Source organism: Halichoerus grypus, chromosome 2, assembly GCF_964656455.1.
Source record: "Halichoerus grypus chromosome 2, mHalGry1.hap1.1, whole genome shotgun sequence".
NCBI lineage: Eukaryota > Metazoa > Chordata > Mammalia > Carnivora > Phocidae > Halichoerus > Halichoerus grypus.
This window is the reverse complement of record NC_135713.1, coordinates 58,358,714-58,386,168: the sequence shown is the minus strand read 5'-3', so window position 1 is coordinate 58,386,168 and position 27,455 is coordinate 58,358,714. Positions and strand designations below refer to the sequence as shown.

At 42.7% G+C, this 27,455-nt stretch overlaps 1 protein-coding gene across 3 annotated transcripts in view; it reads right to left on the bottom strand.

Moving 5' to 3' along the window:
- Positions 1-27,455, bottom strand: part of DOCK2 (dedicator of cytokinesis 2) — a 404,152-nt gene that overhangs the window by 338,393 nt on the left and 38,304 nt on the right. For all 3 annotated transcript variants that reach the window (XR_013445613.1, XM_036079463.2, XM_036079461.2), the window contains exons 7-15: positions 26,286-26,421; positions 22,132-22,286; positions 16,441-16,522; positions 10,978-11,113; positions 9,096-9,171; positions 8,031-8,107; positions 7,350-7,475; positions 6,053-6,177; positions 484-582 (exon numbers count right to left, since the gene is read on the bottom strand). Coding sequence is in view for 2 of the 3 variants with exons in the window: in XM_036079463.2 (XP_035935356.1) it covers positions 484-582; positions 6,053-6,177; positions 7,350-7,475; positions 8,031-8,107; positions 9,096-9,171; positions 10,978-11,113; positions 16,441-16,522; positions 22,132-22,286; positions 26,286-26,421 (1,012 nt within the window). In the remaining variant the exon portion in view is untranslated. The remainder of the gene's footprint in view (positions 1-483; positions 583-6,052; positions 6,178-7,349; positions 7,476-8,030; positions 8,108-9,095; positions 9,172-10,977; positions 11,114-16,440; positions 16,523-22,131; positions 22,287-26,285; positions 26,422-27,455) is intronic.

Genomic DNA, 27,455 nt, shown 5'->3' with positions numbered 1-27,455 from the left:
ACATTTGAAGCTGTGTTCAAGCTCCACTGTTCACTGAATTAATTCCAAACTCTTCTTCCAATGCACAATATTCCCTTCTGCTTTGTGTGACAATCTGGTAATGCGAATATTTGTGATTAATGCCACTTTTGTCTCAGGCACCCTCCCAAGATGGTATCTTTCAGGCATTAAGTGGGCTTTTATAGCCTCACGTTCACTTGCAAGCTCTGTCGCTCCTCACTGCTGAGTGGAATGACACAGCTTGGTGCGCTGGGCACTGTGCGCAAGAAGACCATCTGACAATCCTATAGTGGCTGATTCTAGGTCAGTGAAGGGGGATCAAGAGAACCAGGGTACTCACCCATTGGGCCACAATTTCCACTGCCTGACACACCACTGGACACACACTAGGGTATTGCTTCAGATCTTAGGGAGGTGTCTCAGAGCCCCTAGATATGTGTTTGCTCTATCGTTATTATTATTATTTATTATTATTATTATTACCTTGACTGTTTCCATCCACCGTGGTTGTTTGACTTGATAGTACACAACGGACCGATATTCATTCATGGGCTTGTCCCCAGCTCCCACACAAATTGCATTCTGACCCAAGAAAAACAAAGAGAAAAAACACTACAGAATTGCCATTTTCTGTGCTTGGGCAATTTCGGCCCTAAGGCCAACACTGGCCTTAGGGTCTGGGAAAACCCTCCCTTTACCATCCCTTCCGCCAGATACCCCTCTACATTACAGATTTATACATGAACATCCCTGGCCCCAGGAGTGACAGCTGCTTAACTACAGAAATTCTATTACTTGCATTCTGGAAACCACTGGAGCACACCAGGCACTGACATGACTGCTTATTGTAAATGGTAACCAGCCTTGGAGTTACTGCAGCCTGCCAGTCTTATTAATCCTATTTGTTTCTCAAATCTGAATGTGCACAAAGTTTACAAACAGGCTCAGATCAGTCAAGCAGCAGCTCATTCCGATGGATTCTGATGTTAACAGGAAAGCTGGGTGAGAGGAGGGAACCTGGGCTGCAGACAGATACAGGGGCAGAGGGGCCTGAGGGAGCCCCACCATTACCAAGCATCTTCTGGTATCAGGCCCATGCCAAGCACTGGGATATGGGCAGGAGTCAGATATTAAACCTGGCATGAGAGTTCAGTTTTGGGGAGGGATCATTAGATAAGCAGACAAATCACTGAACAACACAGTGTGATGACAGACATATGTCTTTACTACAATGGGGCACAGAGAAGAGATCCTTAAGTGCAGCCTGACGATTCAGGGAAGATTTCTTGGAGGTGATGACAGTTGAGGATCTTGAAGAAAGATTCCAAGTTGGCTTTGAGCAAAAATGTGGGAAAGATATTCCAAGCAGAGAATGAGCACAGAGCAAGCATACCTATATAGGATATTTATTGTTTTCCATAAAAAACACTCTCAGAGCAATAAGGAAAATTATCTTCTAACAGAGTCTGTCAGGCCCTAATTCTATCTCTCTCTGTTAATTCTAGTTCTTTGGCCCCCCCGCAAGATCTAAGCTGGGTCTCCCAGAAAGGGCCTAAGAATTTTACCTCCAGTCTCTAGAGATCTAGGGACATAAGGATTGGTTTTGGAGCCCCTAGCCCCCAAACTGCAAAACTGTGTGCCTCTGGGCATTTTTAGGATGACAGACTCCTTGCTCCTTACCAGATTCCATCAGATTCACCAACAGATCCTTGATACCACCACCCCCACCATCACACCACCAGGTTAAGTGACCAAAGCAGGCCACATACGAGCACTCTAGGACCCCCAGTGAGAGAAGCTAACTTGTGGGAAGGAGAATCCTGCCTCTCTCCCTGGAATTCTCCCTCTTTACTTCTGAGCTGTCGGGCAAGAATGATTGATGGTACTCGCAGCCAAACTGAATCCATTTTAAAATAAGGATATAGTGTCCTTTCAGAATTAACCTCTAAAAAAAACAAGAATTGGGCCATCTGGGTGGCTCAGTTCGTTAAGCGTCTGCCTTCGGCTTGGGTCATGATCCCAGGGTACTGGGATCAAGCCCCACGTTGGACTCCCTGCTCAGAGGGGAGCCTGCTTTTCCCTCTCCCTCTGCCTGCCGCTCCCCCTGTGTTCTCTCTCTCTCTCTGTCAAATGAATAAATAAAATCTTTATAAAAAAATTAAAAAAAAAAACGAGAATAACCAGTGAACTAAAAATGAGGAAAGACAATCTCTTGGTTTTCAATGGGATGAAGTCTGTCAGAAATTTTTGAGGCCTGAACTATAAACATGCTTTCAAACTTATTCTAAACATTTAGAGACTGCTTTTTGTCCAGCATTATGCTGAGCCCTTTACACGTACTACCTCACTTAATCTAATCCTCACAACCACCACCAATGATCACCGCTATTATCCCCATTTCAAAACTGAGTAAACTGAGGTCCTGAGAGATTAAGTCACTTGCCCAAAAAGATAGCTGAGCAAGCATACATCTCAGGCCCACTATCTCTCTTGTCTAGTGTTCCTTCCATAACAACCTAGATGCTTTCCAGCCTCCGAAGATTTATATCTAGTGACATTTATGGGCTTAGAGTTTCTGTAACTCCAGTGAATCCCATGTAGCTCATAAAATCTGAAAATACACATATATCTCTGGTAAAAGTAAAATTGCTATATGGCAGCAACTGATTCCCACAAAACTATCTTGATGAAAATTTTTGATTACCCAAGGCTGTAGAAAAAAGATTCAGTATTACTCTGAGAAAGACCTAAGACCCTCACTCTCAACATACCAAAGATAAAATTGAATGTTTCCACATGTGTCGAGAATCATGACCAGGGACTAAGCCCAGTTTTAGAGAAAATATAAATTTATATATGCTCAAGTAAACCTATTCAATAATTTTCCCCATTGCCCACCCCTATGGTCCCCAATTAACAGTAAGAATTCCTCATTAGTTTCAGGTCAATTGAAGACAATCTGAGTAGGAATCAGGAAAGCCTAGCCTTTAATGCTGACTTGGTCTTGGTAGACACACTTTAGCAGGAGTTCAAATCAGGCTCCTCACACAGGCCCTGTTTCCCTGGTAGTAATACTGGAGGGACAAATAACACCATGGATGCAAATGCATTTTAAGAGCCAGAATGTTCTATACCTATAAGACCACATCCTGGGAAGATGCCAATCATCATCCATAAGGCAAGAATGAAGCCAGAAGACTACCATTCCTATTTAGTAATAATGGCTAAATTTTAATGAACACCTATTATGTAGATCGCCTCACTTGATGTTCGCAAAAGCAAGGTGCAACTGCTGGTCTCCTACTATTCAGACAGAAAATTGTAGGCACAGAAAGATTATGTAATTTGTTCAAGGTCATTCTGCTAATCAAGGCTTCACTGGGAATTGAGCTTGGCTGCCTGGCCCCAGAGTTCATGGTCTCAAGCACTACAAAACCCTGTTCTCCATGTCCTGCCTCTATCCCCATAAGCTAGCTGGTCTCAGAAGAGCAGAGGTTTCTAGGCCTGGCATTGAAGCCTTCTCACTTCTCCTTAAACTTGCTTCAGGCATCTGTCCACATCAGATTGCCCATTTGACTGCCTGGGTTCCTGCCCAGTTGCTCTGCCTTCTCTGAATGTTACCCCTCCTTCCTGTTTCCGAGTATTTACTGCAAACCAGGTGCTTTACTGGTACCATTTTGTTTAACTTGCAACCCCAAGAGGAGATGATGATTCCTCTTTTACAGACAAATAAAACTTGCCCAAGATTACACAGCTACTAGGAAGGGAGGTTGGGATTTGAACCTGATCTATTTGATCCCAGAGCCTAACCCATTAGCTTCTCTGCTATGGCCCCTCCTGAACAAGGTTGCTGAGAGCCCAAAGTGAGCCAAGGATAAGTGTAACCTACTTTGTCCTCTGGCCCTGCTCTGCCAAGGGCAGTGTGCGCCTGGAGCAGGAAAAGAAATAGATATCCCACAGGAACCCACCTGAATCAAGTGTCTGAGTGCGCTGCCTGACACTTAATTAGGCAGTAATATTTATTTCTGCAAATAAAGAAAGAACAGCCTCCCACAGGCTTCCTTCGCAATTTTCAATAGTCAGTCAACTGAACTCCCCCATAACTTGCCTAATAGAGGAAACTGCAAATTACCACCATGCCCCATAGTTATCTCTCCATTTCAGCCCCCAGAATACCTGCTTATATATTCATCTCTGAAGAGTGTGTCTGCTCAGCCTGGTAGGATGTGACTGGAAAAGGTGACAGAGGGGTAGAAGGAAGAATGGTTCAGAAGTGAGATAAGACACCTGCCTTCCCGTTAACTGTTCCTTCTAATTTGTCCTTCAGCAACACTGAAGGCAAGCTATCAGTGTTTTTAAAAATGAAGCTGAGGTTTAAAAGTTCTCCAACAGGTAGTTGGATAAAAATAACTTCAAAGCAGTGGTCTATATGTTCGTGAAATGCAATTTCCCTTTCAGATAAAAACCCACTGCTCTTCTTTTGTGTTCCTTTGAGCAAAGTGTCTTTCACTTATTTTACTTTTCAGAATCCAACAAAGAGGATGAGTTATACACTTGGATTATTGCTCAACCAGATAGTAATTAATGGGGCCAGTCTTTACCAATAAAAACACAATGGGATTTCTTTAAATTCAAAAAATAATTATGAATCTTCCCAGAATTTGAAAGAAGTGGCTATTAGCATCATTTTTGAAATGAGAAATAAGTTGGAGGATTTTTTTTTAAATGGATGGGCATTATCATGAAGTATTTAAGAGGGCCTGAAACCTGGACTCAAACCCCATCTCTGTCACATACTAATTTTACGACCTTGGAAAAGTTGTTTCATTTGAAGGTTTAGTTTCCCCCTCTGTAAAAATGGTAATAATAATGGTAATGCATCGTACTTATCCCAGCACCTGGCACATAGTAATTCCTCTGTGAATGCTAGTTATGTTCTTAGGTAGAGGGTAGCAAAATCTGCCTAAACCCCAGTCCCCAAGGTTAGAGCAGATGACTTATCAATACTCCTGCCCCCACCCCACTGTGCTATCTAATCACCTACTGTGGCCTAAGAGGAATCTTTGTCCACACTGAAACTGCTGCTGAGAGCTGATTTTATTTTCAGCTCGGTACTCCAAAAGGAGAAATTGAGAAGTAGAACCCTCCCACACACTGGACACAATTGCTGACAACCTTAAAGGAAATATAAGTAAATAAATGTAAACACACATGAGAAATATTGTATAGGACATATGCTGTATAAATATTTATAGCAACGTGCTTTGCATTCTTGAATACACTGTGTTGGCCCTCTGGAGACCAATTTACAAAAAAGGCTTTCCACCAGAATTTCTAGCTGAGCACTAGGGAGTTGGATTAAGTGTTGGGAATGTCTGTTTTGAGGCCATCCTGAGTCTCCACACCAGCCCAAGGCTCTGTATTGATCCTTTTTCTTGCCATGGATTTTGTCTGAATAAACCAGCTCAGATTTCAATGACAACAACATTTTAACAGCAAAAAGCTGACCTTTAAGCTGAGGCTAAGCAAAAGAAAGAAAAAAGAAAGAAAGAAAGAAAAGAAAGAAAGAAAGAAAGAAAGAAAGAAAGAAAGAAAGAAAGAAAGAAAGAAAGAAAGAAAGAAAAAGAAGGGATCATGAGAGGGGAGAAACAGACATTGAAAAACTGCTTTGAGGGGCGCCTGGGTGGCTCAGCTGGTTGGGCGACTGCCTTCGGCTCAGGTCATGATCCTGGAGTCCCGGGATCGGGTCCCACATCGGGCTCCCTGCTCAGCGGGGAGTCTGCTTCTCCCTCTGACCCTTCCCTCCTCATGCTCTCTCTCTCATTAAAAAGAAAAAAAAACAAAACTGCTTTGATGTAAAGACCAAATTAACACAAGGTCTTACTATGGACCAGTGTGCAAACCAAGCTCTAAAGGTGTAGATCACGTTACTCAAGGCCATCCCGAAGGCACCTGGCATTTAGAGAGCAGATTGGGATGGGAAAAGCAAATCTCCGTGAGCAGAAGCACCCAAGGCAGCCGGGGCACCCAGAGCAGCAGCAGGGTCCCTTACAGGCAGCGTTTTGCCGTCCTCCGCGCACACACACATGATCACTTCCACATTCCTCTGGGTGGTCTTGTTGTACTTGTCAAAGTCGCCTTGTAAGAGAGTGATGTAGATGTCGTTCCTGACATCCCCTGCAGGCAGAGGGAGAGAGAGACAAGAGCTGGCATTTTCACTGCAGGAGAGACACTTACTAGACGGCACAGGGATGGGAGTGGGAGGGCGAGTGCCCTGCCTTGACATCTACTAATGAAATTAAAATCAGACATGTTTCAAAGAAGCATTGTTTCCTCATCAGGGAGGCTGGAGAAGGAGGTAACAAGGGGATGGAGGAATGCTAGGACATCAGTTGCAAAAAGGTAGGTAGGATGGTCAAAATTGGCTCTGTTCTTCTCTCCATTAAAATTATTGAATTTCCATCCTCTAGTGACACCTTCTGGGAAGGCAAAGGAAAGCTCCTTGGCCATAGATCTTTTACTGTGCTGAAGCAGATAAGGTGACTTTTCAAGTGTCCAAGGAACATGGGGTCAGGAAGGAGGTTCGGAGGGTCTTCAGGAATGGGGGGAGGGCAATAAGAATTGAAAACCCCACAGGGGAATGCACAAGGAATTGATGGTTCAGGTACAGCACAGGCCCCCAGTTGGACCACCATACACCGTGGAAAGGAGTAAATCGGCAAGAGCAGTGGTGGACACAAGTCTAAGACAGGTTTAAGATAAAAAGGGAAGTTCTAAAACAGTGTTATTATATAATCTTCTTTTGTTTTTCTTTTACTATATACACGTTTGGACAATTTTAATAGCAGGTACTTCTGGAGACAAAAATTTGAGGGAGCTTTTAACATTTCACTTTTTACCTTTTCATGCTATTTGAACATTTTACAACAGGCATGGAGTCCTCTGGTAATAAAAAAAATAGTTTAAAAATTTAAGAGAATGACAATATTCTCCCCAAAAGAATAGAACTATTCTATGTGTAGTAAAGTAGAAAGGATGTCCATGATAAATTATTAAGTGATAAACCAAGTTGCAGAACACTATATAAAGCATATAAAGTAATGGTATATAAAGCATATGAAGTGTGATCCCATCTGTGAGGGGAAAAAAGTGCATGTGTATATATTTATGTGCTTGTGTTCATTATGTGACTGTATGGAAGATTTTTGGATATACAAAAATCATTTTCAGTGGTTGCCTTCAGGGAGAGAAATAGAGAAAAAGCAGTTGAAAAGGAAGGAGTTGACTTTGTAAAAAGAAAATGGTTGTGACGAGCCAGACCACCCCCCCACCCCAGGGGAAGGCCAGACCTGGCATGATGATCTCTGGGAAGCCCAGCTTCCTGGCCACCACAGTGGTCCTGTCCACCAGGTGTGGGTAGTCCTTGCGGATCTGAATGATGTCACCCACAAGCATCTTCATGGTCACCCAGAGGCCTGGAAGGGAATGCTTACCATGAAGAGCCAACTTCAAGGTGTGCTCAGTCTTACCCTCCCACCATCTCTCCCTTTGGGCTCTTTCTGGAGGAGACTGCTGGAAGCAGAGAGAAATAATTACAGATGTGACCCAACACAGGAGGAGGAGGAGGAAGGAAGGTGGAAAGCAGAGGGGCTCTGGGGCCAGGCATCCGTGGGTTTGAATCCCACTCCTTACTTCCAGCAGCGTCAGCTTCTGTCAAATTCATCCACCCAGCCTTTGTGAAGTGAGGTGGATACCACCTATCTCATAGCACTGTGGGAAGAATTAAATCCAATAAGGAGGTCTATGAAGGTGTCTGACACATAGGAGATGTGGTTTGGGCACTAGGACATGCCTCCCAGATTCAGGAGATGTGGTTTCCATTTCCATAGATCACATGCTCCCATTTCTCACAGTGGTCTGTCTGGAAGGAAGGCTATGTTTCCCAGGGTTTATGATTTTGATCTGTTTTCCAAAGAATCAAGAGCTCCCAAACCAGAGCCCAGCCCACTCGGCACATTGTGGCACTGTACCTTGCCCTCCACTGTCTCCCTTGGAGGCTGTGACTTTGCCCAGCAGGCTGTGAAGGAAGTCATTCTCAGCTGTCACTCTGGGAAGGAAAAGAAAGCACAAAATGCTTGCGTGGTGCTCTCATGGGGTCCCCACCTTGAGGTTCCACGTGCTCCACAAAGTTGCCCAGCCCCTCCATACACCTTAGGTGAAAATCGAGCCTGCCCATGCCAGCTCAGACAACATATATGCCATCAAGAATCAGATTTCTCTTTTTCACAAAGCAACATGGCTCTGACATCTGGAAATATCATTCTTACAAGTAGAGGCCTTTTTTTTTTTTTTTTTAATCTAGAAAACTCTTAGAAAGTAAGGATTCCTAAGCCCTCAAAAGGAACATCTGTTCACCAAGATGGCAAAGACTAGCTGTTCCTGCTCGGTCCTAATCACATAGCTTAACTAGAGTCACTGACTTCATGACCAGTAACAAAACTCCATTCTCTTTGGACATCTTTGGTGTAACAAAGTAAGGACAACATTCTCAAACTGGGGGTCCTGCTTTCTAATAGACTCCTTATTAGAGCAGGAAAAGGACATTTACCCTCCTCACTACCCTCCTCTAAAATCACGAATATTTCTATCCATGAGAACCAGGTGACAATTCCCTGTTATATGTTCCTGATAAGCTGTTGCTTGACAGAGTTGTAGTTCCTATATTACTTGTAATTAATTAATCAATCTTTTGTTGATTATCTGTTTAATCTCCCATCTAAACATAAGCTCCATGAAGACAGGACCATGTCTATCTTGTTGAGCACTTCATGCCCCGTGCCTGGCACAGTGCCCAACCCTCTGCCAGCTTTCAATCAAACTCTGTTGAATAAGTAACACCTGATAAGTGAATGGGTGAAAAGCTGGTTGGTTTCAAGAGCCTTGGCACTGAGATCATCGTTCTCTTCCTGCCCTCCTCTTGGGAGGCCCCACGAGGCTATCATCAACTCAGAGAATCAGTTCATTTTGCTTTTGAGCAGCCCTCAGTGAGAAAGGGTGTGGTTTAAGAGAAGGGAAAGAAATGGGAAATCTCTCACGGGTGAAAAGGAATGAAGTGCTGCTTTTCTTCATCACTCTCTGCTTTCCCCTTGATGATGTCTGTTATGTCCATAACTAGAAACAAACAAACAAAAAGAAAAAGGAAAGAAAAAAGAGAGAAAAATCTATTAATGACTTATGCCCTCCTGCTCCCAGGATACCAATGGGATGAAATGATTGTAGGACAAGAGGCTGGGTCAGGAAGTTTAAAAAGACAAGCAAGCCAGCATCAAGCAATACACAGACCGCAAGGGTTCATAATGTGCAGCACCTGGCAAACACTTCTGGAAAAAGCAGGCTGGGAGGTCAGCAAGCCACAGAAACATCCAAGAGACTGGTTTAGCAGAGGCCAAGAGGAGAGAGTCAGAACAATGGCTACGAAATTAAACAAGTAGGTTTGGATTTGACATATATGTATTGGACGTCCACCATGCCTACAGAACCCAAGCACAGTGACTCCCTATAGGACCTGAGAATCTGAGGACCACATCCCCCTGCCCAGAGTAAGTGCTTAAGGGGATGAGCATGTGGCCTATGCTCATGCTCCTGGGGCTTCTACTAAAACTCATGGGAAAGGGGTGTTTTCTTTCCCCTGGATTACTAAACTGGTAGGATTCAAGCTTGGATTGGCCCACACTTTGCCAACTAACTGGACAGTCAACTTCAGAATAAGCCAGCAAGAGGACATAGTGAAACATAAATTTGAGTTCCTGGATCCAGCTATGCCTGAAGCAATCTATGCCTGAACTTTTCAGTTACACCAGATTGTGGTCACCTGAAAGCAAAAGAGAAAGCAGACTACAGCTGGGGACAAAGGCACACTTTGAGGAAAGGTTGAAGGACCCTTACTGTCCTAAAAGGGACATTGTGATGTCAGGAGCATCCCTTATATAGAATCAGCATTTCAGAGCAGGGCACAGATCAATCAGGTCGAAGTCTCTCATTTTGCAGATAATGAAACTAAGGCCCTGGGGAAAGTGCTTGCCCAAGGTCACCTAGTTAGCTAGCTAGCAACAATGCCTGATTAAAAAAAACGAGTTAGCTCTTTATAAGCTAACTTGTCCGCCCTCCCACTTTGCAAGCAGTGCCAGGGGGCTAGTTGGAGAGCCAGCTGGTTTGTGAATACAGATCAGGGTATCTTGAAAGGAAGAACATGAAACAGTGGGTTTTGATATGATATAGAGGAATTATAAATGGTACACGACATAAAACTGGCATATCAAATTGCTGTTTCCACAGGTCTTTAAATGGTCTTTTAAGAAAAAAAGGTACTTTAACTTAAAGTGGGCTAATTAAAAGGAACTATATTAGGTAAATAATAATGCCAGTTATAGTTAACAAAAACCATAAAAGTGGGACAAGAATGATAAAGTCTTGGAAACCCCAAGAGAGAGAACTAAGGCGGAGAAACATGCGGAGGTGAGGTTGCTCGGAAGCAACCTCATTTGGTCACACCGACTCTCCAAACGTCCACTTCCATCTGGAATTTAGATGTGTGGCCAGTGACTCATACTGTGTAACTGCATTTCCTGTCCCGGATATTTTTTTAAAAATGATTTGCTCCTCATAATTAGATCCCACTTGTACTGTTCTTCCTTCTTCACCATGCTGGGGAGCAAAGGCACCAACTGCTCAGACAGCACCATGCTCCCAGTGCTCTGCTGCAGACACGAGGAATCCATTATTCACTGCCTTCATCATAAATCTGGACTTAGTCACCAATTATTTTGATTTAGTCACCAGAAATGTAGGTATTAGGAACTGTCTGGTATAAATTGGGGGGGGGGGGGCAAGGAGGAGAGGGAAAGAAATAATCTTTAAAATTTAGCCATATAAAATATGCACTTCGATAAAAGTTTTTGGTGTGTAGTGTGTCATTACCTGCCACCCCGAAGGGCCGCCTCAGTCCCTGCGTGCACTTCTTTGTATTCGTATCCTTGAGATCCATCTTCCCCACTCGGACTATTTGACAAATCAAGTAAATTTTATCCCTGTTGAGGTCTTTGTTTCCAAGATCCTGTAGGGCAGGAAATGAATAGTTACACATCATGTGTCTAAAGAAGTAGAAAAGGAAGCCCACTAATAGTAAATTGTGGGGGGATGTACTTAGCACATAGTATACACAGCCCAATCATGCAATTAGTCCTGGGAAAGGTAGAAAACAAGACGATCATAGCCATTTCATAGACAAAAAAGGTGAGTTTTAGAAAGGAAACTGAGTGACAGGTCTCTGGTGTTCAATCCCCATTCTTCAATTTCAAACTAATAAGGAGAGAAGGATAGAAGTACAATATCAGCTATACGGGTGGCATGTCCTATATGCCAGCTGATGGATCCAAAATAGCATTTGCCACAAATGACTTCATCCGTCTCATCACTGCTCAGCACCACTGAGGGAGAAAGCAAAAGGAAGAGGGTGCAATCCCAACAGTTACCATTTACTGAACACCTGATGTATGTATATCCCTCAGGAATGGGTTGTTGTGGCACCAAACAATCCCAGCATGTCAGAGCTTATAAGACAACAGAAGTTTACTTCTAGCTCAGGCTACCTGCTCAATGCAGATGGCTGGGAGCCCCACTCATCCACCTACCCTGGGCTCCTAGCTGACCGATGATCCATCTCATCACAACATATGCTTCTACTGTCCCCACAGCAGGAGAAGGGAAGGTGACAAATTACCTACTGGCCCTTAAAGCTTCCACCCAGAAGAGACACATCACTTTGGCTTGCATTTCAACGACCAAAGCAAGGCAGGTGGCCCTAGTTAACTTCAAGGGGGACAGCGGAGTGCACTCCAATGTGTGCCTTAAAGAAGACACTGACATGGTGAACTCTGCTAATGTGTCATGCACTGTGCTAAGTTTCTCATAAGCCATTGTCTTGTTTGATCCTTAACAACACTCTGAAGTAGATAGTATTATTGCACCCCCATTTTATACATGGGAACACTGAGACACAAAGAAGACAAGGGGCTTCCCTGGGGTCATGACCTTAGTCCTTGGAGACATTGTCCAGTCATTCTAAGACCAAAGTCTATAAACCTAACGACCGCAACATATCTCTCGCACCATCAGAAAGATACAGAAGAGGGAAAACCACCTGGACCACCTCAGTATCTGACTGTCCTGCTCAAATCTAAAAGCTTCAATGTTCTTGGGACCACCTTCCAGCTGGGCTAAGAAGAAAGAACATCAAAGCATGTTGTTGGCATCAGAGTAGAGAATCCTGGGCCTGGCCTTACTCGAGAATAGTTGCTTTTCCTCAAATGAATCCTCATATAGGCATATGCACTGGGAATAGCCTCTCAGCTCACATAAGAGCCAGGGCCCAGGCAAAGCAGCCAGCCCCACCCTCTCATTGTGGCTGGTGGGGAAAGAAGAGTGCAGGGGCTGCAGAGTTTCTGGAAAAAAAAACATGGCCCCAATGTGGTCCACACCTTTCTGCTTGGGGCCTGTGATGGTTACATTTTATGCATCAACTTGGCTAGGTTATGGTGCTTAGTTGCTTGGCCAAACACTAGTCTAGATGTTGCTATGAAGGTATTTTGTAGGTCAGATTAACATCTATAATCAGTTGACTTTAAGTCAAGGAGATTACCTTCCATAATGTAGATATGCCTCATCCAATCAGTTGAAGGCCTTGAGGCCTTATTCACTGTTGTACCTCCAGCACCCAAACCTGAGGTTTCCCAGTGAAGGAGGAATTCTGCTTCAGGACAGCAGTATAGAAACCCTGCCTGAGTCTCAGGCCTGCTGCCCAGCCATACAGATTTTAAATTTGCCAGCCCCCACAATCATGGGAGCCAAATCCTTAGAATAAATCTATCTATATATCCTATTGGTTCAGGTTCTCTGGAGAACTACTGACTGATACAAGGGCTGTCCCTTCACCGGCTGGGGAAATGGACATCTGCTTCCCTACTCTCCAAAGTCTCCCTGCTGGGCAGGGGGAAAGGGAAGGCAGGGGAGAAGGGGGCTTTCTGACTAAGGAAGCTCAGCCACTCATTTGTATTTTAAACATTTGTATTGTATTTTAAACATTTGTATTTTCTGCCCTGCCCTTTAGGCACTTGAATTTGAGATCTCAATTACTTCGCATGCAGATGGCTGGACAGCCTTTTCTCTGGCCTGCCTCACTCCTTCCTCCCACCCACCCTGAAATCCCCTACAAACTTATCTTTAGAAGCCATGTTCATTATTTCACTTCTCTCCCCACAATGACGTTACCATCTCCTTATTTTCTACCCTATTAGTGCTAATTGTCCCCAGCTGACGTGAAAGGTCCTAGACATAATGTATTTCCAGCTGTCCTAGCCAACCGATTCCCCACTATTCTCTGCATGTAAGTTCTCTATTTTTGTCACAAAGATTCCTCTATTGCTCCACAAACACATGATGCTCACTTTAAACTCGCTCTTTCTTCCTAAGCCCCCTGTCCACACCTCTGACTCAGATACTTGCCTCTTATTCCTCTATATATCCAAATCCTTCCCATCCTTAAGAGCTCAAGTCTTGCTTCCTTTATAATGACCTCTGTCCTTAATTCTTTCTCTTATCTCATTAGGAATTGTCATATTTTTTAAAATATCTAGTTGGTATCTTTCAGAGGCATCCTAGAACCACAAAGGCCCTGCCACCTGAAAAGATCCTTCTAGATGTTATGGGCTGAATTACATCCCCTCAGAATTCATATGTTGAAGTCCTAACCCACAGCACCTCAAAATGTATTTGGATATAGGGCCTTTCAAGAGGTGATTAAGCTAAAATGAGGTTATGCGATCTCCTTATAAGCAGAGGAGATTAGGACACAGACACACACAGAGAGAAGACCATGTGAGGACACAGGGAGAAGTGGTCATCTGCAAGCCAAGGAGAGAGGCCTCACAAGAAACCAACCCTGCAATCACCTTGATCTTGGACTTCCAGCCTCCAGAACTGTGAGAAAATAAATTTCTGTTCCTTAAGTTACCCAGACTGTGGCACTTTGTAATGGCAGCCCTGGCAACTAACATACTAAGTAAGCCTACAAGGTTCTTAATTAAGCCCCTCTTCCACCCCTCTTCTCTGAAGAGATTTCATTTGATCAAAGGAAGACACCAGATCTTTAAGAGCTGCCTCATCATCAGAGACTCTTGGCACTAGAGAATCTTAGCATGTTATAAAATACTTGAGCACAAGTTATTCTCTGGAGAGTGTATAAATGTGCCATCCTCACTCAGAACTGTGTTCCAATCTGTGGTGTTTCTCAATCATTTTTACTTTGGCCTTATAAAACTCAGACATATTATGGAAGCTGAGGCAGGACAAGAAAACTTAAAACACATGTCACCTGATTTAGTAATTCATTAGCACTCCTTTTACTGTTCAGAGTTGTTTCCTGTGTATTAGCAATAACCCCCAAACTGGGCAAATTCTTTGGGAAACTGGTAGTATACTCTGCTTTCCTCTTAACAGAGCCAAGGAAGGTGAATGCTTATAAAGCATTCAGGGGAAGTTCACCATCGGCCCAACCCACGTTCCTCAAAGAGGAATCCAGAAAGAGCTAACATCCAGAGACAAGAGAAATAAGGCCAGAAAGGCACATGCCTGCCAAGTCTCATCTTGTCTCTAACTTAAACATCACCTCAATGCCCAACTGAAAGTAAAGCCCAGTCAAACACCATCATATCACTTTTTTTAATTATCTGCATTGCATGGATTGCCTTTTAACATTTTCTTGTTTATTTATTCATTTACTTATTTTCTGAATTCCCCCCATCACATCTTGAAAACAAGGGCCTATCAGCTTATTCAATGCTGTGTCCCCCATACCTAACACAGAGCTTACCCATAGTATTCATTGGATAGCTCTTGAATCAATAAAAGAAGCTAGAGCACCATGACCTTCCTTGTCCCAAAATGAAGACTCCCATCATTTCAAGATGGAGAAGTATCATCCCATTGAACCAGTCAACCAAGGTTCTCAAGTTCATTTGCTGTGGGAAGGAGAGGTGGTGGCACAGGCAGAATTCCATGCAGGCAGAATCACGTTCTCATTGATATTGAGAGACACAAATTTACTGATGCCCTTTCCTTCATGTTTACATCATGAATTGGTTCTCTGCAAAATCAACCATTGATTGATTCCCTGTCCTGGTCCCTCTCATGAAATATCTGTCTCCTGGTTTAATCAGGAAGCCCCATGAGACTTTCCTATTTATCAAGAAAATAAATAGGCTCCTCCTTCTAACTAATAATAGATAAACAGGACTGAGACACATTTATATATGCCAGGAAAACTTTGTCTAAGCAATTAGGACTATGATCTTATTCCATGCCTCTGGCCCATTTTTCAGGAAATAACAAACAAAATAAATCAGCTGCACTCCAATCTAATTGTGACATAACATAAGACATTGCATTTAATGGGCTGTAACTGGAAAATTATTGTAGAGCAACGTAAGTTAATCTAGCATGTCGGTCACTCCTGGATCAAACTCATGGGTTTGGCCAATGCCCAAATCCCTCCTTGGCTCCTCCTCTGTAATTTCCCTTGCTAACACAGGCAACAGAGTGAAAAATCTCATAAATGCTCTTTTTCCTCAAAGGAGCTTGCAGAGAACCAATATCTTTAGGTATCTTAAGATCACACTCTTAACGCACCCTCATGGAAATAGGACAAGAGAAAGGTCTTTGCTGGAAATAATAACCTTATCTTTTTCTTTCCACTGTTTGTCTTTTCCAGAACTAAAAAGCCAGGCTCACTTTTGGAAATAAATCGTCCAACTAACAATTGATTTCAACATTTCTACATATGTTTTGCCCAGCGAATACTGGTATATAGAAGAATGATCTCAGGGATCTGTTAAGATCTTTAGTCATCTGTGATTTGATTATGTTCAGAATATCCAATTTACCAATGCAGTCAATGTTCTTAGAAGGTCTTTTCTTTTTTCTGATACATTTTATAGAAGTTTTTAGAAAGTCTGAGCCAAAGAAAGGAACTCAGGTTAACCATGAATTAACTGATAAATCAGAACAGCTGCTATACCCAGTTCATGTAGACATTATTGCTGGAAGGGATCTATGCTTGTTTACACAGCACTCTGCATGTGTTCTTGGTGTGCACATGAGTGAGAGAGAAAGAGGAAGGGAGATAGAGAGGGGAAGATCCATCTTCCTAATTGCTTCCAAAGGGCACACAACACCCCCCCAAACCCTGTCTGCTCTGAATCTCTCCAAAGCGCAGAACACAGATCTGCATGCAGGTCATGCTCCCTCCTAACCAAGTGACTGGTGTCATTCCAAGATCATACCCTTGTAAGTATGGAAGACAGTAACAAGAACACAGCGCACACCCACCGTGAAGACCACTTTCAGGTTGTTGAGCATCTCGATCTCCTTCGGGAAGCCCTTGCGACCCCATCGCACCAAGTAGTTCTCACTGTGGGAAGAAGAGTGGCAACCCGTTACTACCTGGGGCTCAACAATGCTTTGGTAAAAATACTCACTGAGCCTTTACTCTGTGCTCAACAAGTACTGGCTGCTGGGGACATGGTAGTGTCGGAGACAGACATGGTCCCTCCTTCTAAGAGATCACAGTTCTGTCTAACAGAGACCGGGGGCAAAGAATCACTAATGTGTGCATTCACAGTCTCTTTCCCTTCCCCATCTGCTGAGCAAATTTTGGCCCAGCTACCTAATATTTTTGAAGAGTAGCAGCATTCTCTGTAGAATTAAGAGTGGGAGAGATTGGGGAAAGGATTTTGGTATGTTTTGCTGGATGTTAAGAACGCATTTGCCCTTCTCATCTCATTCCCTTTTCAAGACTAAATAAAGATTTGAATTTTTAAAAAATTACCCATTGGACATGGGGCTGTTTCCTTGAATGGAACATCACACTGTGATGGGCCATAGACGGCCTTAGCCATTATCTGAGATACACTTAAATAACTATCTAAATGCAGTTGTGACAACTATTTATATTCAGTTGTGCTATAAAGACAAAGTTCAGGGTGTTGCAAGAATGTATATCAGAAAAGTCTGGACTAGTCTGAGTGGTCAGGGAAGTCTTTGCCAGGTATATGACATGTAAATAAATCAGTCAGGAAAAGAGAGTGAGAAAGGGAAATGTTTCAGGAAAAGCAAACATACATTCAAAGGCCCTGAGGCAGGCTGGAGCTTGATGCATCTAAAAAAAATATCCGAGGAGAAAGTGATAAGAGAATACTTAGAGAGGCATTGTAGGCCATCCAAGGATTTTGACTTGATCCTAAAAGGAATGGATACTCACTAAAGGATTTTATGAGAGGCAGTCACACAGTTCTGACCTATAATCATTTACCATCTTACATCTTCTAGTAACCATACACCACCTTGTGAGGTTCATACTAGTTAGTCAGTCCAGCCACACTGGGAAAATTGAGAAGTCTAGCGCTTCTTTAACTTAAGAGAAACTTGAGAGTTTGCTGAGTTGAGTCATAACATTTGCCATGCCATATAAGAGCATATATAGTTGGTGTTAAACAAATGTCCATTATCTTGAATTAGGATAAAAATAAAATGAAGCCCAAAAACCAAGTCATCCCAAAAAAAGCGTAACAAGAATTTATCAAAGTTAAGGGGAATTGCCTTAACAATGTCTTGTTACTCTCTCTACTCACTCCTAGAAGACTAATGAGAGCAGTCTGAGCAAGTTCAAAGGGGAAAGGGAACTGATAACAAAATGAACACAGTTCTGGATTAACCACTGGTTAAAATTCAATCAAGTTGTACTATGGTGAGCGCTGTGAATTGTGTAAGACTGATGAATCACAGACCTGTACCTCTGAAACAAATAATACATTATATGTTAAAAAAAAAAGAAGAAGAAGAAGAAGATAGTAGGAAGGAAAAAATGAAGGGGGGAAAATCGGAGGGGGAGACGAACCATGAGAGACGATGGACTCTGAGAAACAAACTGAGGGTTCTAGAGGGGAGGGGGGTGGGGGGATGGGTTAGCCTGGTGATGGGTACTGAAGAGGGCACATATTGAATGGAGCACTGGGTGTTATATGCAAACAATGAACCATGGAATACTACATCAAAAAAATTAATTAATTAATTAATTAATTTTAAAAATCAAGTTAAATGTAGCTTTTCTGGGGCACCTGGGTGGCTCAGTTGGTTAATCGACCAACTCTTGATTTCAGCTCAGGTCATGATCTCTGGGTCCTGGGATAGAGCCCTGCATGGGGCTCCATGCTTACAGGGAGTCTGCTTGAAAATTCTCTCTCTCCGTCTCCCTCTGCTCCTCCCCCAGCTTGCATGCACACACACTGTCTCTCTAAAATAAAAGAAATAAATCTTTTTAAAAAAAAAAAAGTTAAATGTAGCTTTTCTTCCTTCTTTTTAAAAATTTCTTTTATTTTTTAAAAAGATTTCATTTATTCATTTGAGAGAGAGAGAGAGCGCATGCATGCTGAAGGAGGGGTAGAGGGGGAGGGAGAGAGAAAAGCAGACTTTGTACTGAGTACAAAACCCGACCTGGGACTTGATCCCCACAATCCCGAGATCATGACCTGAGCTAAAACCAAGAGCTGGACACTTTACTGACCAAGCCACCTAGGTGCCCCTCTTCTTTTTTTTTAATAAGTTCCAAAAAATTTAGTGGAATTTTCAGCAAACTAAGAAACTGCCAAAGCTCTATAAAAAAAAAAAAAAGATAATTATTTCCCACCGGTTATTTCCAGAATGTCATAGTGAAATACCTGGGTCTTTCCCAGGACCTTTGATCACATGTAGCATGCCCAGGAGAGAACCAGCCTGTTAGGTCTAAACATTAGGCACCAGCAATTTTCTCCTAGGGGCAATGCAATCATAAATAAGAAAAGCAACTTAGAGGGCTGACCTGGTTCTACCCATCCCTGCCCAGGAAGACCTGGATGGTAAATCCAAAGGCCCACCCGGCACCAAGACAGGTGAGACCTACTGCACATGACACTCTCCTCCATGGAAGGGGAGGACCATCCCAACTCCTCTTCGAGCTTTTTTTTGGAAATTAGCCTTGCCACTGGCCATCTATACTGCTTCTTTTTGGTCCTATGGAAATTTACCTTAAATTTCCCGAACCAAATCTCTTCAGGCATCCACTGGAATCAGTCCATGATTCATCCCAACATTGAAAGCTCAGTCTCAGCCAAATGTCCCCAGTCCACATTTGGGCCACATTGAAAATACCCTCACTTGCCTTTGGCAAGGAATGCCTTGCCTTGCCATTGTATGTCAACCCTGGCTAGGCAGGAGTGGACAAGACTGATTTCTTAGGGGAAGAACAGGTATCTAGAGTGGAAAGGGGTGCTTCCAATTTCCCCTGCCCCTCTCTTGTATCATGCCTCTTCTCATCTTTCTCTGTTGTCTACTTCCCCTGCCCCCCCTTTTCTTGGTTTTTGCCCCCTTCGTCCCCCCTCCTCATCTCTCAGTTTCCTGAGGGCTTCCCTGTATTTCTGGCCCTCTCAGAGGCATCACTCAGGCATGCCCCATTGAGCATATCATCTGGTGTGGCACATCAGGGAAGAGAGCTGCCATGTCACTGATCCATTGCCTCTTTCCACAGAGCTGGTTCAGGTCATCCATCACTTAGATGGGCCAGTAGGCCAGGCACCCCTGTCAACTCAATCATGAAGCATCATGTTTTCTGAGAGGCAGGACCAGTCCTGTGAGTGCTTTCAGGGTCTTTGTCACAGGTACCTTGGGAATAGCTGGCAGGGAATGGCAAGGGGCCTATGGCACACAGACCATTTCAAGTGTGTTCTAAGGAAGCAGGAACACTCACCTGCAGTGTTCACTGAGGCCCAGCCTGGTGAATTGGGCTGACTTTTAAATATTAGGGATTTAGGTTTGCTATAAAGAATAGCTGTCCACCATGACAGTGCTGAAACCCTGATGAGAACCACTCAGGATATTCCCTATAACTCTTTCCTTGGTGACATACTAAAGTGGGAACTAGGGGCACCTGGGTGGCACAGTCGGTTAAGCATCCAACTCTTGGTTTCAGCTCAGGTCGTGATCTCAGGATCATGAGATCGAGCCCTGCATCAGGTTCCATGCTCAGCGCAGAGTTCGCTTGAGATTCTCTCTCCTTCTCCCTCTGCCCCTCCCACTCGTGCTCTCTCTCTCTAAAATAAATAAATCTTTAAAAAAAATAAAGTGGGTATTAGCTTGTCTATCTGGAATCAGATAGATGGACCTGAATAGAAATCTTAGCTCTGCCGTTAATAAATACATATGACTTTGGACCAGTCACTTGACCTTCCTGGACCTCATTTTCTCACCCAAATGACATGGACTAATGAGAATTAAATGAGATCGGGGTGCCTGGGTGGCTCAGTAATTAAGCGTCTGCCTTCGACTCAGGTCATGATCCCAGGGTCCTGGAATCGAGCCCCGCATCGGGCTCCCTGCTCCGCGGGAAGCCTGCTTCTCCCTCTCCCACTCCCCCTGCTTATGTTCCCGCTCTCACTGTGTCTCTCTCTGTCAAATAAATAAAAAATCTTAAAAAAAAGAGAAATGAGATCATGCACAGACCTCAGTTCAGTCTTCTTAGATGGAAAGCCCCTCCATGTTTCACAAATGTCTCCAGGAGAGCCATTATTTTCCAAAGTACTACTATTCACTAGGTGCTGTATGTGATCTCATTTAATCATCATAACAACCAAGCTAGGGAGACACTTTCTCCATAAAGGCAGAGATTATACTCCAGCTGCATTCTACTATGTCAACTGGGACTTCAAATATGGGACCTCAAATATGTGACCATGTGTTGGCCCAAAACCCCACTGGAGGAGACCGGCAGGGTCACCACCTGGGACAATGGTCTGAGCCACAAGCAGAGGCCAGGGGCCCAGTAGTCGGGGCTGGAGGTGTACCAAAGTCTTTTCCCTGGAGATTCTCAAAAAGGTGTTCTCGCTTCCTCAAGCTGAGGCACCCAGAAGTTCCCTTACTTTCTCTTCTCAAGAGCAATCCGTTAAAGTGGTAATAATAATAGCTACTGCCACTTGGAGCTTTGTGTGTCGAGCCCTGTGCTTCATGTGCTTTTTCTCATTAAAGTCTGAGAAAAAAATGACCCTGTGAGGTTGGCACTAACATTTTGCAAATGGGCAACTCAGGCTTAGAAAGATGAGCTACTTGCCCTAGGTTAAGAGTAAATGGTGCAGCCAGGATATGAACTCAGGCAGATTTCAGAGCCCACATTCTTAGCCTACTATCACCCTGGAGGAAATGAAGCTCTCACCATTTACATCCGTTTTTTTAAAGATTTTATTTATTTATTTGACTGACAGAGAGAGAGAGAGAGCAAGCACAAGCAGGGGGAGTGGCAGGCAGAAGGAGAAGCAGGCTCCCAGCTGAGCAGGGAGGCCGATGGGGGAATCGATCCCAGGACCCTGGGATTATGACCTGAGCTGAAGGCAGATGCTTAACTAACTGAGCCACCCAGGCATCCCCACCATTTACTTCTTTATTCCCATTTTATTTGTTTATTTTGTTTTGCTTTGTTTTTGTTTTGTTTTTATTTTTTACTTAAATTTTTATTTTAATTTCAGTTAATTAACATACAGTGTTATATTAGTTTCAGGTGTACAATAGAGTGATTCAACACTTCCATAAATCACCCTGTGCTCAAAATGACAAGTGCACTCCTTCATCCCCAACGCCATCACCTATTTCACCCATTCCCCGCCTACCCACCTCCTATTTTAAAAGTAGGTATTTTTAGTCTATCCAACACCACCTGTATGAATATCATTTTTTCTGGTTGTTTTCCAGTATCAAAAACCTATTTATAAAACCCTACTGTGTAACCATAAGCACAGTACAGGAAAAATTTGGTGGTAAATAATATTTCTACCTGACTCGCATATCCTGCAAGAAGTTATTTCCACATTTTCAGGCTCAGTTTCTCTTCCAGGTGGGAATTTCTCCACAAGTGATGATGGGAATAAAAAAGATGCTCTGTGCTCTGCTAATTCCAACCTCTCATATACAGAGAAGTCAGGCAATATTGAACACACCTACCTTATGACCATTTGCTTGTTGGGGTCATAGAGAGACATGAAGAGCTCAGCATCTTCTCCAATTCGGCACACAAAGTTCCTCACAAAGACATAGAGGCTGTGGGTGGGGGATGAGGAGATCCGGGAATACATTCCATAATCTGGCTGGTCTTTGGACTAAGAGTTGGAGGGAAGAAAGGAGAGAGGTGGAGAAAATCAGCCCAGTACCACTTAGGATTCAAACTTGAAGATTTCTGCAGTATATCCAGGTCTACCAGCAAAAGTTGCTGTGATCTGAGCCAAGTCACTTTGACTTTCTTGGCCTTGATTTTCTTATTTTGGGAAATACCACTGTTTGGCCCAGGCTTCCTCATAAAGTTAATGTCATAAAAAGCACAAACCATAAAAAGAAAAAAATGCCTAAATGGACTTCATCAAAACTAAAAACTTCTGCTTTTTTAAGAATGCATTTAAGAGGGAGGAGCAAGATGGCAGAGGAGTAGGAGACCTAATTTTGTCTGGTCCCAGGAATTCAGCTAGATAGGGATCAAACCATTCTGAACACCTACGAACTCAACAGGAGATCGAAGAAAAGAATAGCAGCAACTCTGAACAGAAAAGCAACCACTTTCTGGAAGGTAGGACGTGTGGAGAAGTGAATCCGAGGTGATATTCAGGAAGATAGAAGGCGGGGGAGGGGGCCTCCGTCCACCGCTTCTGGCAAGTGATAGAGCTGCAGGGCACAAAATCGGAACTTCTAGAAGTCAGCTCCACTGAGTGACGTCGTTCCAGTGGCTAAGCGGGGGGTGTAACCCTTGTAAGACAGTGTGGTCTCAGGACCCTTGGGGTCACAGAAAGACCGGGGGTGCCTGAGTGCAGCAGAGCTCCCAGGTATCGGAGTGGGGAAGCCGGCTGCAGAGACAGAGCCGAGGCACGGGCTCTCAGCTCGGGGTTGCCATAAACCATGATCTGCGGCACAGTTGGGCCACTGATCTTCCAGCAGGGACCCAACAAGCGGCAGATCAGGGGAGACTCCCCTTCCTCCCACAGGAGGAGTGGCGCAGGAGCGCACCACAGGGATCTACTGGGTTTGGAGACTCCACACGGGGTCGGGTGCCAGAGATAGAAATGCTCAGTCACAGGCCGGGTGAGCACAGAATGCGGCCAGAGACCGGGGAGACGGGAGTGATTGACTGCTTTTCTCTGGAGGCTCACTGAGGAGCAGGGCCCCAAGTTCTCGGCTCCTCCAGGGCGGAGATTGGGAGGCTGCCATTTTCACTCTCGTCCTCCAAAGCTGTAGGGAAAGCTTGCAGGGAACAAAAGCTACAGAGAGCAAACCCCAGCAGATTACTTAGCCCAGACCCAGCAAGGGCAGGGCAATTCCACCTCCGGCAAAGACATTTGGGAACCACAGCAACAGGCCCCTCCCCCAGAAGATCAGCAAGAACAGCCAGCCAAGACCAAGGTTACCGATCAATGAGAATGGCAAAACTCCAGCGCTAGGGGAATATTGCACATAGAATTCATGGCTTTTTTCCCATGATTCTTTAGTCTTTCAAAGTTAATTTTTTTAATTTTCTTTTTTTTCTTTTTCTTTTTTTTCTTTGAATTTTTCTATTTCCCTTTTACAACCAACATCTTATCAATCCCTTTTTAAAACAATCTTTTTTAGGGGCGCCTGGATGCCTCAGCCGTTAAGCGTCTGCCTTCGGCTCAGGTCATGATCCCAGGGTCCTGGGATCGAGCCCCACATCTGGCTCCCTGCTCAGCAGGAAGCCTGCTTCTCCCTCTCCCACTCCCCTGCTTGTGTTTCTTCTCTCGCTTTGTCTCTGTCTGTCAAATAAATAAATAAAATCTTAAAATAAATAAACAAATAAATCATTTTTATTTTTCATTTTTAGAGTCATATTCTATCCCTTCATAGTTGTTAACCTTATTTTTGGTATATATATATATATATATATATATATATATATATATATATATGTTGTTCTCTCTTTAAAATTTTAGGTTACAGTTTCTCCTAACAGACCAAAATATACCCTAAATCTCTAGTGTATGGTTTTGTTCTAGTCTCCTGCCTGATCACATTCTCTCCCTTTTTTTTAAATCCTCTTCTTTCTTTTTTCAAACAACTTCTTATCTTATCAATTCCGTTTATAAACTCTTTTTTAATTTTCATCTTTACAGTCATATTCCATCCCTTCATCGTATTAACCCTTGTTTTTGTACATATATAAGTTTTTCTTTCTTTAAAATTTTGGGAGGCACTTTCTTCTAACAGACCAAAATATGCCCAAAATCTAGTGTGTGGCACTGATCTATGCACCAGCCTGATCATATTTGATCATATTCTTTTTTTTAAATATTTAAATAAAATATAAAATATTTAAATAAAATATATTTAAATAAAATTAAAAAATGCATTTAAGAAAATGAAAAGGCTAGGCACAGACTGGGAAAATATACTCACAAAGCATATATCTGATAAAGAATCTGTATTCAGAATATACAAATATACAATTGTATTTAGAACATACAAAGAGTTTCTACAACTCAATGATAAAAAAATCAACCCAATTAAAATGGGTAAAATATTTGAACAGACTCTTCACAAAAAAAAGGATACAAATGGCCATGGCCAGTAAGCACATGAAGAGATAGATGCTCACATCACTAGTCATTCAGAGAAATGCAAATTAAAACCACAATAAGATACCACCACACAACCACTAGAATGGCTAAAGTTAAGAGACAGGCAAGACCAAGTGTTGAAAGAATGCAGAGCTACTGGAACTCTCACATACTACTGATGGGAATGCAAAATTGTACAGCCCTTTTGGAAATAGTATGGCAGTCTTTTAAAATGTTGAACATACACGAATCATAGGATCCAGCAACCCTACTGTCAGGTATTACTTAAAAAGAATGAAAATATATGTCTGCACATATGTTTGCAAATGTTCTTAGCAGTACTAATTATATAGGCCCCAGGTGGAAACAACCCACATGTCCAACAATGGACAACTAGTTGATGGTACAGCAACTCAACAATAAAAAAAAAAAAGTAATATATACAACGTGAACCTCAAAAACACCATGCTGAGTAAAATAAGTCAAACACAAAAACCATATGATTTCATTTATATGAAACTCTAGAAGAGGCAAAAGTGTAATCACAGAAAACAAATTAGGGATTGCCTGGGCCTGGAGATTGGGAAAGGGGATCAACGACAAGGGGACTCAAAAAAACTTTCAGGGTGACACAACTGTTGATATCGTGATTATGGTGGAGTTGACTCAACACTATACCTTAGTAAGATTCAGTAGACTGTAGTTCATAAAGAATTAATTTTGTGTGAAATTATCTTAATAAAACTAAAAACAAAGTTGTTTTCAAATAATACACAGTGGCTAAAATGATTTTTTTAATCGTAAGTCAGATTATGTTAAATTTGAAAAAAAAAAGTTTCCTTGAACTCTTTTGTTGGCTTTCCACCATACTTGGGATAACATCTTAACTCTTTTCCGTGACACCTCTGGCCCTGCGAGAGCTGGCTTTTGCTCCCTACCTCTCCAAATCATTGCTTACACTTTCCTACTGCTCATCATGTCCCATCCACACTGGTCTTTCTACTCCTTGAACATTCAGAACACAGTCCTACCTCAGGGCCTTTTCACTTACTGTTCCCTCTGCCTACAACACTTTGTCCCTAGGTCTTCCCAGGCCTGGTGACTTCATATTATTCAAGTGTCAACTCAGATGTCTCTTCTGAGAGAGGCCTTTCTTGATGGTACCTTTTAAAATAGCTCCTGATTCACATAACCCTAGCTTATTGCCTTTTAGAGACTTCACACCATCTGGAATTAATTTGTCCATTTATTTATTTACTTCTTATTGCCTTTCTTCTTTTCCCCTCTCTGGAATATAAAATCTCCATGAGAACAGGAAACTTGCCTTACATTAAACTACCTGTGGGATAGATGCAGAATGAATTACAGACCCGAGTACAAAAACACAATAAAATGCATGTGGTTACTGATCATCTCAGGTCATAGGACAGATATCTCCTTGAATAATAGTGTCCGGTTAATTAGCCTATTATTTGAAGTTTATGATGTATATGAAGTATATGACTGCTATATGACTGCCAAAGCCTATTTTACAAAGCTCACCATTTCTTCCTTGATGCGCTCTGTGATTTTATCAGTCGCTTCCTCGTGTGCATGGAACAAGCTGATGACGCTGGTATTATCAGGGTCTAAGATATTTCCATCGTCATCTCTGACAATCAGATCAAGCTCAAGAATTCTGAAAAGCAAAAACAGAGGGTGAGGATAAATCAGGGGAGGCTTAAGCCTTTAAGATGTTGGTGAGAAGTTTATACCAGAAAGTTCTCCTGGTCTCTGAGAATTGCAGCTTTCCATGGAACAGCTCTACACCAACAGCCTTGCACACAGCTGTGAGGCATACTGGTATAGTTCAGCCTCTTTGGGTGGTACTGTGGCAGTGTATATTAAGTTTGCTTAAAATGTATATCTCCTGCGATACTGAATCTAGAGAAACATCCACATTTGAGCGAGAACTTGTATTACAGCATTGCTTGCATCAGCAAAATGTTGAACAAAACCACAATGTCTGTCAAAGGGAGAATAGCTAAGTAAACTGTGACCTGTAATGGAATTCCATGTAGCAGTGCTTAACAAATATGATATAGCTTTAATATGTTTAATGATATATCAGTGAAAAAAATAAAGTATGGAAAGATGCATACACTAGGTTAATATAAACAAATAAACCGAGCCAGATATATTGTCAGGATGCATGTACATGAATGAAAAGAAAAAAGAGAAGGGTTTGGACAAAAAGTGCCAAACCACCAATACTACCAACAGGGGTACCTGTGAGGAGGGGTAGGACTCTGGGACCAAAAGGGGCGGAGGGGTCAAAGGAGACATGTGCCTTATCTTAAGTTGTTTTACAATGTGATATGATATAATATAATATAATATAATATAATATAATTTAATAACATAATATAACATATAGCAGAGAAGGTATTCATATGTTATCTATTCAACATTTTGAACACAGTTGCTGGGGAAAAAAATCTCAGATATATTGCTTGTTATCCACAGCTTGCTCTTTAGCTCTGACTTCCAGGCCACAAGCTTTCCCCTGCTTGGTATTGATTTGTTTCAACTGCATCTGTCATTCTGATTGACATCAATGATACTTAATAACAGCAAACATACAGCACTTGCGGTAAGCTCACATACGTTAAATGTTTTATGTATATTAATGCATTTTACGTACTATTAATACCCCCATTTTCCAAATGAGGA